At 33.2% G+C, this 15,980-nt stretch overlaps 1 protein-coding gene across 1 annotated transcript; it reads left to right on the top strand.

Annotated features, from left to right (window-relative positions):
- Positions 1 to 8,828: 8,828 nt before the first annotated feature.
- LOC109802507 (putative methyltransferase PMT15) lies at positions 8,829 to 14,754 on the top strand. Its single transcript, XM_020363902.3, has 6 exons — positions 8,829 to 9,874; positions 11,285 to 11,495; positions 11,822 to 12,119; positions 12,721 to 13,113; positions 13,963 to 14,040; positions 14,274 to 14,754. The coding sequence occupies exons 1-6, from the start codon at positions 9,209 to 9,211 to the stop codon at positions 14,518 to 14,520; spliced, it is 1,893 nt and encodes a 630-aa protein (XP_020219491.1). The 5' UTR covers positions 8,829 to 9,208; the 3' UTR covers positions 14,521 to 14,754.
- Positions 14,755 to 15,980: the final 1,226 nt, after the last annotated feature.

Genomic DNA, 15,980 nt, shown 5'->3' with positions numbered 1-15,980 from the left:
TTTGGTGAATGTAAGAGTATGGAATTTCTTAGTGCTGCTGACATTAAAACTTGTTTAAAAGACAATGAAAGAGTGTACATGATCTTAGCCTCTTTAACACTTGAGGCTGATAGTAAGCTAGATGAGATTCCCTTAGTGAGAGAATTTCCAGAAGTATTTCCTAAGGATGTGTCTAGTTTACCACCTGAGAGAGAGATTGAGTTTAGCATAGACTTAGTACCAGGTACCCCACCTATATCTATAGCACCCTATAGGATGTCCCCTAAAGAGTTAGTTGAACTTAAGAAACAAATAGAGGAATTACAAGGAAAACAATTCATTAGGCCTAGTGTTTCGCCTTGGGGAGCGCCTGTTTTATTGGTTAAGAAGAAAGATGGGAGCATGAGGTTGTGCGTAGACTATAGGCAACTGAATAAAGTGACCATTAAGAATAAGTATCCTTTGCCTAGGATAGATGACCTTATGGATCAACTAGTTGGAGCTTGTGTGTTCAGTAAGATAGATTTAAGGTCAGGATACCATCAGATTAGAGTAAGAGCTGAGGATGTTCCTAAGACTGCCTTTAGAACCCGCTATGGGCACTATGAGTATTTAGTTATGCCTTTTGGTGTGACTAATGCACCTGGTGTTTTTATGGACTACATGAATAGGATCTTTCACCCTTACTTGGATAGATTTGTAGTGGTCTTCATAGATGATATCCTAGTGTATTCCAAGACTAGGGAAGAGCATGTTGAGCACCTTAGGATCGTTCTTCAAACCCTTAAGGAGAAACAGTTGTATGCTAAATTGTCAAAATGTGAATTTTGGTTGGATAGTGTGAACTTTCTAGGACATGTGATATCCAAGGGTGGAATAGCTGTAGATCCTGCTAAGGTAGAAGCTGTGTTAGAGTGGAGAACACCTAAATCAGTATTTGAGATTAGGAGTTTCCTAGGACTAGCTGGTTATTACAGAAGGTTCATAGAGAATTTCTCTAGGCTAGCTCTTCCTTTGACTAAGCTGACGAAGAAAGACCAACCTTTTGTGTGGGATTCTAGGTGTCAGGAGAGTTTTCAAGAGCTTAAGAGGAGATTAACTAGTGCTCCTGTGTTAGTGTTACCTGATCCTAGTAAGACTTTTGAGGTATTTTGTGATGCTTCTAAATTGGGTTTAGGAGGAGTACTTATGCAGGAGGGTAAGGTAGTAGCCTATGCTTCAAGACAACTTAAAATTCATGAGCAAAACTATCCTACCCATGACCTTGAGTTAGCTGCAATAGTTTTTGTGCTCAAGTTATGGAGACATTACTTGTTTGGGTCTAGATTTGAGGTTTTTAGTGACCATAAAAGCCTTAAGTACTTGTTTGACCAAAAGGAATTGAATATGAGGCAGAGGAGATGGTTAGAGTTTCTTAAGGATTATGACTTTCAATTAAATTATCACCCTGGCAAGGCTAATGTTGTAGCTGATGCTTTGAGTAGAAAATCTTTGAGAATGTCTTCCTTGATGATTAGGGAATTGCAAATGATTGAGGAGTTTAGGGATATGAGCTTAGGGTGTGAGTTGACCTCTAAGAGTATTAAGTTGGGAGCTTTGAGAGTGACTAATAGCTTAATAGATGAGATTAGAGAAGGTCAGAAGATGGATCCTTTCTTATTGAGTCAGGTAGAGAAGTTGAATCAAGGTGTGAAAAGTGAGTTTAGAATTGGAGTGGATGGAGTTTTAAGATTTAAGGATAGGTTGTGCATTCCTAGTGTGCCAGAACTTAAGAGAGCAATCTTGGAAGAAGGTCATAAGAGTATCCTTAGTATCCATCCAGGAGCCACTAAGATGTACCAAGACCTTAAGAAGATGTTTTGGTGGCCTAAGATGAAGAGGGAAGTGGAGGAATTTGTGTATGCTTGCTTAGTATGTCAGAAAGCTAAGGTAGAACACCAAAAACCTTCAGGTTTGATGCAACCTTTAGATGTGCCTGTGTGGAAGTGGGATAGCATCTCTATGGATTTTGTAGTTGGGTTACCTAAGACTGTGAAGAACTTGGATGCTATATGGGTCATTGTGGATAGATTGACTAAGTCTGCCCATTTTATTCCCATTAATATTAGGTACTCTTTGGAGAGGTTAACCAAGTTGTACATCAGTGAGATCGTGAGGTTGCATGGAGTTCCTACTAGTATTGTGTCTGATAGAGATCCTAGGTTCACCTCTAGATTTTGGGAGAGTTTGCATAAGGCTTTAGGCACTAAGCTTAGATTGAGTTCAGCTTACCATCCCCAAACAGATGGCCAAACTGAGAGAACCATACAATCTTTGGAAGACTTGTTGAGGGCTTGCATCTTAGAACGTGGGGGTAGTTGGGATAGTTTCCTTCCTTTGATAGAATTTACCTACAATAATAGCTACCATTCTAGTATTGGGATGGCACCATATGAGGCTCTGTATGGTAGGAGATGTAGAACACCTTTATGTTGGACAGAACCTGGAGAGAATGTCATGTTAGGACCTGAGATAGTTCAACAAACTACTGAACAGGTTAAGATGATCCAAGAGAAGATGAGAGCAACTCAGAGTAGGCAAAAGAGTTATAATGACAAGAGGAGAAAAGACCTTAAGTTTAAAGAAGGTGATCATGTGTTCCTTAAAGTCACTCCTTGGACAGGAGTAGGCAGAGCACTGAAATCCCGTAAGCTTACTCCACGTTTCATTGGTCCTTATCAAATTCTTAAAAGAATCGGTGAAGTGGCCTATCAAATTGCTTTGCCTCCATCTCTTTCAAATCTCCATAGTGTCTTTCATGTTTCCCAACTCAGAAAGTATGTCCATGATCCTTCCCATATCATTGAGTCTGACAACATTCAGTTGAAGGATAATCTTACTTATGAAACGGTTCCTCTAAGGATTGATGACACGAGAGTGAAACAACTAAGAGGAAAGGAAATCCCTTTGGTTAAGGTCGTTTGGGGAGGAAATATTGAAGAAAGTGCTACATGGGAATTAGAAAGCAAGATGCGAGAAGCTCATCCATTTCTGTTTTCAGGTAAATTTCGGGGACGAAATTTCTAAAAGGAGGGGAGAATTGTAACACCCAAATTTTTATTATTATTTTTTTTTTAATGGCATTTTCGTAATTTTAATAAAGTTATAGGGGTATTTTGGGTTCCGGAACGGGCCGTTCCAAAAGTGGAACGGGCCGTTCCAAATGTTGAAAATGTGAGGTTTTTGTAGTCCCAGAACGGCCTTGGAACGGGCCGTTCCGGTATGGAGAACGGGCCGTTCCGGAAGGAGAACGGGCCGTTCTGCTGAGATTGAGAACGGGCCGTTCTGGTTTCAGAACGGGCCGTTCTGGTTTTTTTGGGAACGGGCCGTTTCGATTTTGGAACGGGCCGTTCCAGTTACAAATTTTGCCCAGATTTGAAGGATCCGGAACGGGCCGTTTCGAAATCAGTACGGGCCGTTCCGGGTGCGTCAGATTGCCTGTAAATAGGGGCAGGGGGTGAAAATTTTTATACAGAGGAAGAAAGTGAAATTTTAGAGAGAGAAAGAGAAGAGAGAGAGAGAGAGAGAAAGAAAGAGAAAGAAAGAGAGAGAGAAAGGAAGAGAGAATCCAGAGGAGGAGGCTCTGCCTAAGTTTCAGCTCCGCTTATCCAGGTAAGGGGGGGAGTGAGAACCTCGCTCAGGGGTGTGGGGATAATTGTTGGATAGTTGTTTGTCGGATTGGCCCCCAATCCTTTGTCGTTATTCTGTTTAATTTCTATTTACTCTACTTTGCTTTTTGTTGAAGGTGCCGTTGTTCTGTCTAAATTTCTATTTATTCTACTTTGTTTTTGTTGAAAGTGCCGTTGTTCTGTCTGATTTTCTATTTACTCTACCTTTTTCTTTGTTGAAGTAATAAATGAATATGAAATTAATGTTAATAATAAATGGATTTTAATATGAAAAAGAATGCTCTCTGGATCTCTGTGAATTCCTATGCGAACCTTATGAGGAGTATTTATGACACGACCTTGTGAAATATGGACAAATGACATGAGACATATGAATTGACTATTGAGACAAACTATGATTATGAGACTATGACAAATGAGGACATGATGTACTAAATGAAATTATGTAACAAGTTAAATATTGAGTCAATGAGATTATGATGGTATGGCATGCATCATACGCATATATTATTCCAGGTGTGCCGCTGAGGCCGCATACCAGTGATGTAACTTGCTAACGAGGTGTACCTTGGGGTCACCAGTGATGTAACATGCTAACCAGGTGTACCTTAGGGTCACCAGTGATGTAACCAGGTGTACCTTAGGGTCACCAGTGATGTAACCAGGTGTACCTTTGGGTCACCAGTGATGATATGTGAAACTTCCGTATGGCGCCACATGCATGCATTTATGAGATGAGTCCATGACATCATTGCATGATAAATGAATGTATATGTGATATTGATGATATATGTGTATTGTTTATAAGTGACTTATATTTGTTGTGTGTGTGGGTGCTATCTAGCCTTTATTTCTGCACCTGAAACTGAGTGAGATGTTTCTCACTCCCTTGTTATTTTTGTATATGTTTTAAATTATGTTGCAGATGATCAGCATCATGGGGATGTTGGTGATGAGGCTTAAAGGCTTCAGTGGGGCATGCTCTGATAGGATGTGACGTCGGGCATAGCTAGGTTTATTTTGGATGTTATTATATTAAAAAGCTTTAATTTTCTCTTCTTATGTAATTTTGAACGTTCCTGAGAAAAGACCAAAATGTACATCTTTATTATACTATTTTATTATATGATTTCAAAGTTATAAATTAATTCCTAACTAGGAGGCTCTGCCACCTTTGCTGGAATTAATCTATATTTTCCTTTATATGATTTCTTGAATCTTAATACTTATATGTTGACTTTTTATGATTGATGAGTTACGAATGTGAATCTTCTACCTTATAATATTTGAAACAATTGTTTTATACATGAAAGATGTTATTAAACTATGAAAGATTTTATTTACCCAAAAAGAAAAAAAAAAAAGAAATCTTTCTTATTATTTAATTGTGAATTGATGATGGGGTAGAGGGTGTCACAAGAACAACTCAAATCTAGCTCAAAAACCAACATTCAACAACCATCCATAACAAATCATCACATTATTCCACATGAACCCAAAATCCCAACTCTTACTACCGTCCACTCAAATTTGATCTACACAACAAATAATTTTAAAAGAATTATACCACATACGACCCATACACCACTCAACAACTCCACTAAAAGCAAAAATATAGCTTCCCTTACCTCAAAGTATCATAGAATCGAGGTAAAATAAGAGAAACAAGACCCTACACCAGACCAACGATTTGATTCAAGGCTTCCATGACCTGAATCACCACAAAATAACTTAAGATCAGCTAAAAGAAGAAGAATCTCATGGAAAGGAAAGATTTGGGGAGAAGAAGTCGACAAACTAGCTAGAGTCCTTCTCTTTAGAATCCTCTCTCTAAATTTTTGAGGAAAAAAGTTTATAAGGTTGTATTCAAAACAAAAACCTTATATACTCTTTTCTCGGGATCAAACTAACCCTTTACCTAAAAAAATTTCTAGCACTACTAAAATTCTTAAGAGATCTTCAAACCTCAGAATCTCTCAACACTAAATAATAGCTCAACTTAATAACACAAAATAATTTTAAAATAATTATAATACCTTACGATTTACAATATTTTAAAATTAATTAATTAAAATTTATAATTTTCAATCATTAATACATAGTGTTACAAATAAAGAAAGTATCTCACTAACATTTATACTCGATCAATGGGTACCACAAAAGAATATTAATAAGAGAAAAACATCGGTTCCCTTCCCTTTCCCTCTATAAAATTGTGAGTTTAGTCGAAGGGAATTGATTAATACCGTTCCTGTTCTAAAATAAAGAAAATTATATGAATAAATTGGGAATGTAAGTTGTTGTTGTTGTTGTTTTTTTTTTTTTTTTTAATTTTATAAAGCAAGTGAATGTACATTATTTCATCACAAATTGTTAGTATATAAAAAGTTTACAAACTTTTATTGAAAAAAATTATTAACTTTTATTATATTTTAAAATCATATTAATGATATTTTTAATTAATTATAAACTTATAAAAACTAAATTCAAATTAAATTTATAAAAAAATGATTATATGCTTCGAGATTTAATTATAAATAAAATTAATTTACTTATGTATTAATTAATAACATTAATTAATATCATCTATTGAAAAAAAAAATTTCGTCCTGGAGGATCATTCATTGAAATTTGATATTAAAAAAGTTATTACAAATAAAATTATAATTAAATAAATGCTTAAGAATAAGGTTCAAATTATATAACTTCATATCACCTTATATGTATATATTTTGTTTTATGATAATGAAGTATCAAATCATTTTGAATTAATATAAAATTTTGTACATATAATCTAGGAGTGAAAAACTTTTAATATAACAGTAAATTTTGGAAAACTTACATTTAATTAAAAATTATTAAGTGATATAATAGTCGATAAAAGTTACATCGGTATCATTTGAGTCATTCTCAATGTTCAAATGTGTTTTTAGTCATTCAAATTTAGAATAAATTTATTTTTGATATTTTAAATTTAAAATTGATCCATTTATTCACTGTAATTTGAAGAAAAAAAATTGTTTAAGTCTTAAGGTCAAATTTCATTAGTAAATATGTAAAATATTGTTGTGCAAAAATCACCTACTTTATCTTTGTTATTAAAACTATTATATTAAACTTAATCAATACGGGATAATTGTCTCAATTTATCACAGTAAATATGTTATTTGTTACTTGGAGATTAAAACAAAAAATTTTGAAATTTGAGAAATTAAAAACAACAATTTTTACTTTTTTTTTGTAAAGAAAAATTTGGATATAAGATAAGGCATACATCATATAAGACTAAAGTCAACCAACAACATTCTTTTGAAAGACAAAAATAAATTTACTCAAAAATTAAGAAACTAAAAATATATTTACACTTTATATAAAAGATATTTTAGATACGATAATCTTAAATAAGATAAATTAATTAAAATATACTTATAATAGTCTTTCATGATTTTTTTATACTAATATTTGACTGTACAAGTTTAGACAATAATCAATTCAAACATAGAAAAAAAAAATAATCAATAATTATTTTATGATAAAGGATAAAAGTATAACCTACATTACAAATATGGACTTTCCTTTTCCCTTTCTTACAGCATTCACAACTCCATATTTATTTTTAGATTTTTAAATGAGACTCATATATGTATACACATCATTTTTTTTCTTCTATATTTTATCATTTGAGTAACTATTATATCCAATCTATCATCTCTCTTTTACTTTTTACACATCTTAAATACATCTACTATTACATAATATATATTTTTATCCTTGCAGTCCATTTTAGGTTTTACTTTTTTACTGCACAATCATTATTTACCATTAATATATTCCTACTCATGCTTAACATGCATTAAAAATAGATAAATTATTCCTTTAGTCAATCAATTTATTCATTTTATTCTTTTATTATTAAAGATTAATTTGATCTCTTAATTTTTTAAAATACATTTTTTATTTAATTAAAATTAATAATATTAAATTTTTATTAAATTATGTAAAAAAACAATCTTAATATTGAAAAAATATATATATCATTTTAAAAAATTAAGAGATTAAATTGAATAATTTAATAATAAAAAATTTAAATAAATAAATAAATCAAAAGAGTACTGTACCAAGAAGTTCTTATTGGAACCGGTTGAAGAAAAGGATAATTAAGACGTGGATACTCTTATAATACTTATTTTTTTATATTATATATAGAGAGAAGGAGAGTTTCGTTTATTTGAAAAGTTAGTCTAACTAAATTTATTTTGTTCAATAATTCATGTTTTATATCAAATCTCAATTATTCAACTGTTGAGTTTAAAGTTCTTTATACACAAATTAAATCTACAAAATTTATAAATCATTTGATACTTCATTTCATTAATTCAAATTGACAGATAATTATAAAATCATTTTATACATTGATTTGAATTAATAAAATGAAGTATCAAATAATTTTTAATTTTTTTTTTAATTTTATAAATTTGATCTATGTATTAAAAATTTTAAATTTAACGATTAGATCATTATAATTTGATAAAGAACATAATTATTAAACATAATAAGTCTAAATAGATTTATTTCAAAAATAAACGAATCTCTGATGAGATATATATATATATATTATATATTTATATATATATATTTATATTTATATATATATATATATATATATATATATATATTTTTTTTTTTTTTTTTAATTGCTAAAAGCTTAATTATGATGATATTTTTTTTAGAACAATTATGATGATATTTAAATACTCTCTATTTTATACCGCTTGCTAGCACCTATTATTATTCTTTATCACTTCCGTCTTATTAAATTACATATATCATTTAATATACTAATATTCCTCCCTCATAGCTGTCTAATAGGTTGGTTGGTGTCCAAAAAGTAATTTTTTTATGTTCCAAGGAATCACAAATTATTATATCCATCTATTAATATTTTAAAAAATCTATAATAAAACATTTCTAATTATAAAAATTAAAAGAAAAAATTTATAAACAAGAATAACTAAATTTATTTAAAGTAATTGGTATAAAAATGATAAACTTATACTGTAAACAGCCTTGACATAATTAGCATATTTTAATTAAATTAAACACATTAAACGCGTAAAAGCAGTTAAGTGCTAGCATAAAAATCATCAATGAGAAAAAGAAAAGAAAAAACAGAGACATTTTTGGAACGAGTCTTGAAGCGAAGTGCTTCACATTACGATAGAGCATAAACATTCCACTCGTCGTCCCTTCAATTCTGACACACACTTACACTTGCACTTACACAGATACGCACACCCCAGTTGAAGCCAAAAAAACACTCCTACACCCTCTCTCTCTCTCTCTCTCTCTCTCTCTCTATATATATATATATATCTCTTTTGCTTCTTCATTCTGAATTCTCAAGTATTAATTCTCATACACCACCCCCACACCCACACGTAATCGAAAACATAATAACGCGTCTTGGCTACACCTCCTCCCCATGAACACGCATGAGATGTTATAAGAACGCCACACACACCCACGCTACACCCTCTTCACATTCTTTGTGATCCAAAGCAATGGCCAATTGGGTTCACAATTGCATGCCCAAGAAACCAAACCAACTCACAAGACTCTACCTTCTCACATTCACCACCTTCCTCTGCACTGTCTTCTACCTCCTCGGCCTCTGGCACCACTCGCCGCCCTCCCTCGCCACCATCGCCGCCACCCACCGCCTCGCCACCCACAAATGCCCCACCGCCAATTTCAATTCGAATTCCACCGCCACGCTCGATTTCCTCCCCCACCACTCCGTCTCCGACCCTGAGGCCGCGCGTGACTTCCACGCGCCGCCGTGCGCGGCGGAGCTCTCGGAGTACACCCCCTGCGAGGACGTGCAGCGGTCGCTGGGGTTCCCGCGCGAGAATCTCATCTACCGGGAGCGCCACTGCCCCGCCGCGGGGGAGCTTCTCCGGTGCCGGATTCCGGCCCCGTTCGGGTACCGCGTCCCCCTGCGGTGGCCGGAGAGCCGCGACGCCGCGTGGTTCGCTAACGTGCCGCACAAGGAGCTCACCGTAGAGAAAAAAAACCAGAACTGGGTCCGGTTCGAGGGGGACCGGTTCAAGTTCCCCGGCGGCGGAACCATGTTTCCACGTGGCGCCAGCGCGTACATCGACGACATCGGAAATCTCATAAACCTCAAAGACGGGTCCGTCAGAACCGCTTTGGACACCGGTTGCGGGGTACGTATCCGTGTCTCTCTGCATTCTTGAACCGGTTCGGCTTTTCTTGAACCGGTTTTGAATAGGAGACCGTTTTCTATTTGTTTTACGTTACTTTAGTTTGCGTTACTTGGTTCACCTTCTTTTCATGGGTGGTTTAACAACTATGGCAGCATCGTGGATCCTGAGAAAAATGTGATTGGTCCACCCTTGACCAATTGGGAAAAAAAATTAACTTTTTATTTTTTGGTAATAATTAGAAATTTTGTCTGATTTGAAACGTTTTAAAAAGAGAATGTGCGTTATTTGGGATTGTAAATCACATATACGGAATATATTCTTTCCTTTGATGCTTTAAGAAAATGCATTTTTATGGGAATATTTTATCATGAGATCAATTGGGTAGAAGAAAAAAAATATAATAATAAAAGGATAGACGAGTGACTGATAAAAATTAAATCCCTCAATTTTTGTGTTTTAACATCTTCTCCTCATTTTTTTTCATGTTTGACTTTTTTTTTGAGTGTGGGTGTTTAATATTTCTTTTTTGCAAATTTGCCTGTTATTGGCCTCTAAGTCCTTACCACGTTTCTAATATATGATTGTGATTTAGTTGGCTGATTTTTCCTCTACGTGTGATGAAATTTTCTTTTGATTTATTTAATCAGAGAAACCGGCCGTGATTAGATGAACATCAATGCTTGAAAATACATAGAGATGACGTATAACGTTGTAGTTAATATATATACATATATATATATTCAAGCAAAAGGTTGAATTCAACAGTATCAAAAACACCCAAGTGTCAGTCCTATGTCTACTTGTGGTGGAAGGAAAGGGGAAATTGGAATCACATAGAACTAGTTTGCAAAACAATCAACTTGATTCTTCAAACCGAAGTAAAGTGCCGTCTTGACTAAAGAAAAAAAAAAGTACGGGCTACTTAGTGAAACATAATTTTTTTTCTTTCTCTTTGATGTCTTATTCATTTGAATTGAACAAAATGTGTTCTTTAATTCACTTGGTGCTAATCATCATAATCATAATATTCTTGGAACTTATGTTGTTCGTTGAAGAATTAGTGGAAAGCACAATGCGAGATAATGGTGTTAGATGTTGATTACTAACCACCCGTCTCAATTATGCTTCCTTCACCTGATTTACAAGTTACATCACCAGCCTTCATAATTAGAAGACGACATTTTTATTGGACCCGTAAAGCTTATTTCTTATGGGATCAAGCTGTGACAATATGAGTAATGACATATAATATATTAACATCATTTTTTTTTTGTAACATGGAATGTATGTATCTATTGAAAATTTGAAACACACCACAAACCAACCACTATTGACCTGTTTCATTACCAGAAGTTCATGTTTGGTTGACAAAGTTATTCATTTGGCCTAATGTTAGAATTTACTATTCAGGTTGCAAGTTGGGGAGCATATCTTCTGTCACGTGACATTTTAGCAGTGTCGTTTGCACCAAGAGATACACATGAAGCACAAGTTCAATTTGCTCTCGAACGAGGAGTTCCTGCATTGATTGGAGTTCTTGCCTCAATTAGGCTTCCTTACCCTTCAAGAGCCTTTGACATGGCCCATTGCTCACGTTGCCTCATTCCCTGGGGCCAGAATGGTACATCCATGCTTCAAAACTCGCGTGTCAATATATATCATAAAGAAAACTACACTTGACACTACTTGTGATTTTCTAAAATTACACTGACATCCATTTTTTCTTTTTTTTAACATTTACAATAACCTTCCTTGTTAGAGGTCGCAGTAATCTTTTTTAAAATAATTAAAGAAATTAATATAATATTTTTCAAACAATTGTAAAAGTAGTAAAAATAAGCAGTGTTTGTGCGATATCATGAAATGTAATTTAATATATGTGCACATTTTAGGAGTCCATTTTGTGTGTACTAAATTTTTTTATGGTTTTGCAACGGTGATTGGCAGAGGGGATTTATTTGAATGAGGTTGATCGAGTGCTACGTCCTGGTGGGTATTGGATTCTATCAGGGCCACCAATTAACTGGGAGAGCCACTGGAAGGGTTGGGAGAGGACCCGTGAGAGTCTCAAAGATGAACAGGATACAATTGAGAAAGTGGCAAAAAGCCTATGCTGGAAAAAATTGGTGCAAAAGGGTGACCTTGCAATATGGCAGAAACCCACCAATCATATTCATTGCAAAATAACTCGAAAGGTCTACAAGAATAGACCTTTTTGTCAGGCACAGGATCCAGACACAGCATGGTAATACGACACTTTTTTAGTTATACAATAGGTTTAATGTCTAGCACTTTCTCATAAAATGTTTTACACCCTCAACTAATTAAAAATCATGATTATATCTCCAAAAATTTTATCATACGTGACAGTCGATGATTAAATCACTATTATTAGAGCATAGATTAGTTACTTTTTTACAATTATTGTCATGAAAACTATATAGGCATGCAATCTTAGGCGCTACATTAGCATGTTAGGAAGATAATTCTGAATTATCAGATATTGTAACTTTATGTTGATAGTTTTGGGGAAAGATTAAGTTCCAATCATCACTGTTAGTTACGTGTGCTATTGATTATGCTTTTGGGCCTAGCTTTTGTGGTTTCTCTTTTGACAGGATAAAAAACAGATTATGCTTGCTGCCAATGAGAGTTTAGGTAGTGATACCAAAACCACTTGGATGATAAAGTTGTTAAAGTGACTAGTTAGTGTAACTAAAATCTTGTGTTGCTTTCTCACACACTCCATTCATCCTGAATCTTGTTGATCAGCACAAAAGAGAAGATTCTTTTTGGGGGCGAGATATATAGTTTGTTTTATCTTTTATGCACTTTTTTCATTGCAGGTATACTAAAATGGATACATGCTTGATGCCACTGCCAGAGGTGAATGACGTCAAAGAAGTTAGTGGTGGTGAATTGGCAAAGTGGCCTGAGAGACTAACATCAGTTCCACCAAGGATTAGTAGTGGAAGCTTGAAGGGTATCACGGTTGAAACGTTCAAGGAAAACAGTGAGTTATGGAAGAAGAGAGTGGCATACTACAAGACACTGGATTATCAGCTAGCAGAGAGTGGTAGGTACCGTAATCTGCTTGATATGAATGCTTACTTGGGAGGCTTTGCAGCTGCACTTATTGATGACCCTGTGTGGGTCATGAACACTGTCCCTGTTGAGAATGAGGTCAACACACTTGGTGCCATTTATGAACGTGGATTAATTGGAACCTATCAGAACTGGTATGTTTTTCTTTCATTTGCCAAAGGGTAAATTAGTTGAGGGACTCTTTATAGGGAAAGTAGAATATAGTTGGGTAGCAAGTAGCTTTCTCATTGCCTAGTTTGGTGGATTAGATTGATTAACTACATATCTCACGTTGACAAGTTTATTTTTTAAGTAATTTTTTCTTGACCCTGAAAAATTATTTAAAAATGCAAATATTTACTTAAATCAAGTTAGTTGATATTCCAACGTGAATTCTGAAAAAAAAAAAAAAAATCAACGTAAAACTAACCACTCACCTATGCATTATTTATTTAAGGTGATTTTAAATAGAAAAATAGATGAGAGAGAAGTGCGGAAGAGAGAAAACTTTGGTAGGGTCTACAACAAAATAATGTTTTCCCAAAATGAAGAGATTTAAATGGGATAAGTGAATACAAATAGTGGGACCTATTAAAAATTGAAATGATATATTTACTATGTTATTTTGAATTATATAAATATTTTCTTAAGAGCAAATATGTCTTTATAACACTATGATTCTATTTTCTCTTACTTCTTTCTACTTCACTTTTTTCTTCTCAAAATCTTTTATCACAGGAATAAAAGCATTGGTCAAAAGAGTGTCCCTTATTAGCAGCTTTATGAAAAAGAGTTTAATTGCATATTATCTCTCTGCTTCTATGCTAAACATTACTAAAGTGCTACCAACTTCTGTCCTTTACTGTAAACAGAATACTGTTCTTACAGATACGGTTGTTTTCAATATAGTATTATCAAGGATTAAAAAAACCAAATCTTTGTGTTTACACTTTTCAGCACATGGTAGTTGAAGTTTGCTGCTAACTACTTTTGTCTCCTCTCAGGTGTGAAGCCATGTCAACTTACCCACGAACTTATGACTTCATACATGGTGATTCTGTTTTCAGCCTCTACCAGAACAGGTAAAATTGTCAATTTGGTTAGCTAAAAGTTTACATGGATGGTAAATTAAACTTTGAAAATCGACAAATAACTATTTCAAGGGTGATTCAATAATTTGAAAATTGATAAATAATTCTCAAACCTTTTAAATATTTTGTCATTCAATTAAATTGACTATTGATGTGATACCTTAATTGTTGACATGATATGTTTATCGTTAATATGTTACATTAATAACTTGAATGTGTGGCAGATGTAAAATGGAGGACATTCTTCTTGAGATGGATCGAATTTTGCGGCCACAAGGTGGTGTGATCTTGCGTGATGATGTGGATGTGTTGTTGAAGGTGAAGAGTTATGCAGATGCAATGCAATGGGAAGCCAGAATTGCAGACCATGAAAATGGGCCCCACCAGAGAGAAAAGATACTCTTTGCAGTTAAGCAGTATTGGACTGCTCCACCTCCTCACAAAAGATCAACATACAAAGCTATAAATTGATATATGCTTTCTGGACTCAAGATTTGTGTAATTTTTTATTTCGTGTTCAGATTTTTTCTTTTTTCTTTTTTTCAGATTTCCATTCTTTTTTGACCCCTTCTTTTGGTGGGTGGTGCAAAGTGAAAATTTCTTTACAGAAATTATGGCTCTGAAGTTTTTTATTTTTAGGTGACTTATCTATCGTGTAATACTTGTCCAAATTTGTCAATCAAATGAGAGATTAAGAGTGAACAATGGTAGCAAAAGTTCCAAATAGTTTAGTACAAGTATTTACTAGATACAAAGGCCTCGAGTAGATAATTTTTTCTGTAAGTAATTATAAAAATAAATAATTAAACTTCTTTATAAATTAAAATTATTTTAGACCTATATAAGTTTAAAATATTAAGCTTTTGGAAAAGTCAAATGATAAAAATTCTCTAAATTAATTTATACTTGAACTTATTTTAACTTTTAAAAAGGAACTATTTTTATTTTTTATTTTTCTTTTCCCGAGTACTTGTAGAGAAACATATGTAAGATTTTTAATAACATTTTGTGTTGGTAAACAAAATGGCCCTCTATCATGGCGTGCATACTTTTTTTTTTTCTTCGCATAAGCTAAGATTATTTTCCTTTCTATAACTTAATTCTATTATTTAATAACATTATAACTTAACTCTCTCATCACTAACTTCTAAGCAAATTAAGCAATACTAAAACAAACATATAATGAAATAAAAGACACGTATCAATCGAGTTTTGATCATTTAAAATTGTTTTAATTGTCTTAAAAATCAGATTTTTTTCCTTTCTAAAAGTTTAGGGTTATTAAATACAGTATTAAAAAAATAGTTATTGAATAAAGTATGTATATGTATTTTGAACAAATGTTTATACATGCACGTGCTCCAATATAAAGTCATGCATGCATTTTGAATCTAGCTAAAGAAAGCTAATCTCACAAAAACAAACTGCAAAATAAAGTCTCCAAATTAAATGTTCCTCGATGCTATATAGTTACTGATAGCCAACAAAATATATTAGTATGTTCTTATCCAATAATACTACACAAAGATAGTTTGAGGTAAAGATAGAAACTTTTATATTTTAATTTTAAATATATAATTATATATATACATAATAAATTTAATAATGTCATGTGTACGATTTGGGTTCAAAGTTTTATTCTTTTTATAAGTAGTGTTAAAATTTTTTGTTGTGAATTATGCTTTCTCTATATAGTATATTTGATACATTAGAGTTACAAAATTAATTCATTTTATTTTCTTAAAATCTTTAGATGAATTTAGTTTTTAAAGCCTGGACATCATATTTAAATAATTAAACTATATTATAGTCTTTTTGGCTTAGTCCATTATAATTCGTGGTTCATGCTAACTCACAACGGGTTGAGTAGCATAGTTTACCAATTCTTGATTTGGATAACTCCTAAACTCAAATTGATTCAAATCAACTCA

Source organism: Cajanus cajan, chromosome 4 (genome assembly GCF_000230855.2).
Source record: "Cajanus cajan strain Asha chromosome 4, NIPB_CcT2T_4, whole genome shotgun sequence".
NCBI classification, from domain to species: Eukaryota; Viridiplantae; Streptophyta; class Magnoliopsida; order Fabales; family Fabaceae; genus Cajanus; species Cajanus cajan.
This window is presented reverse-complemented; position numbering and strand designations above follow the sequence as displayed.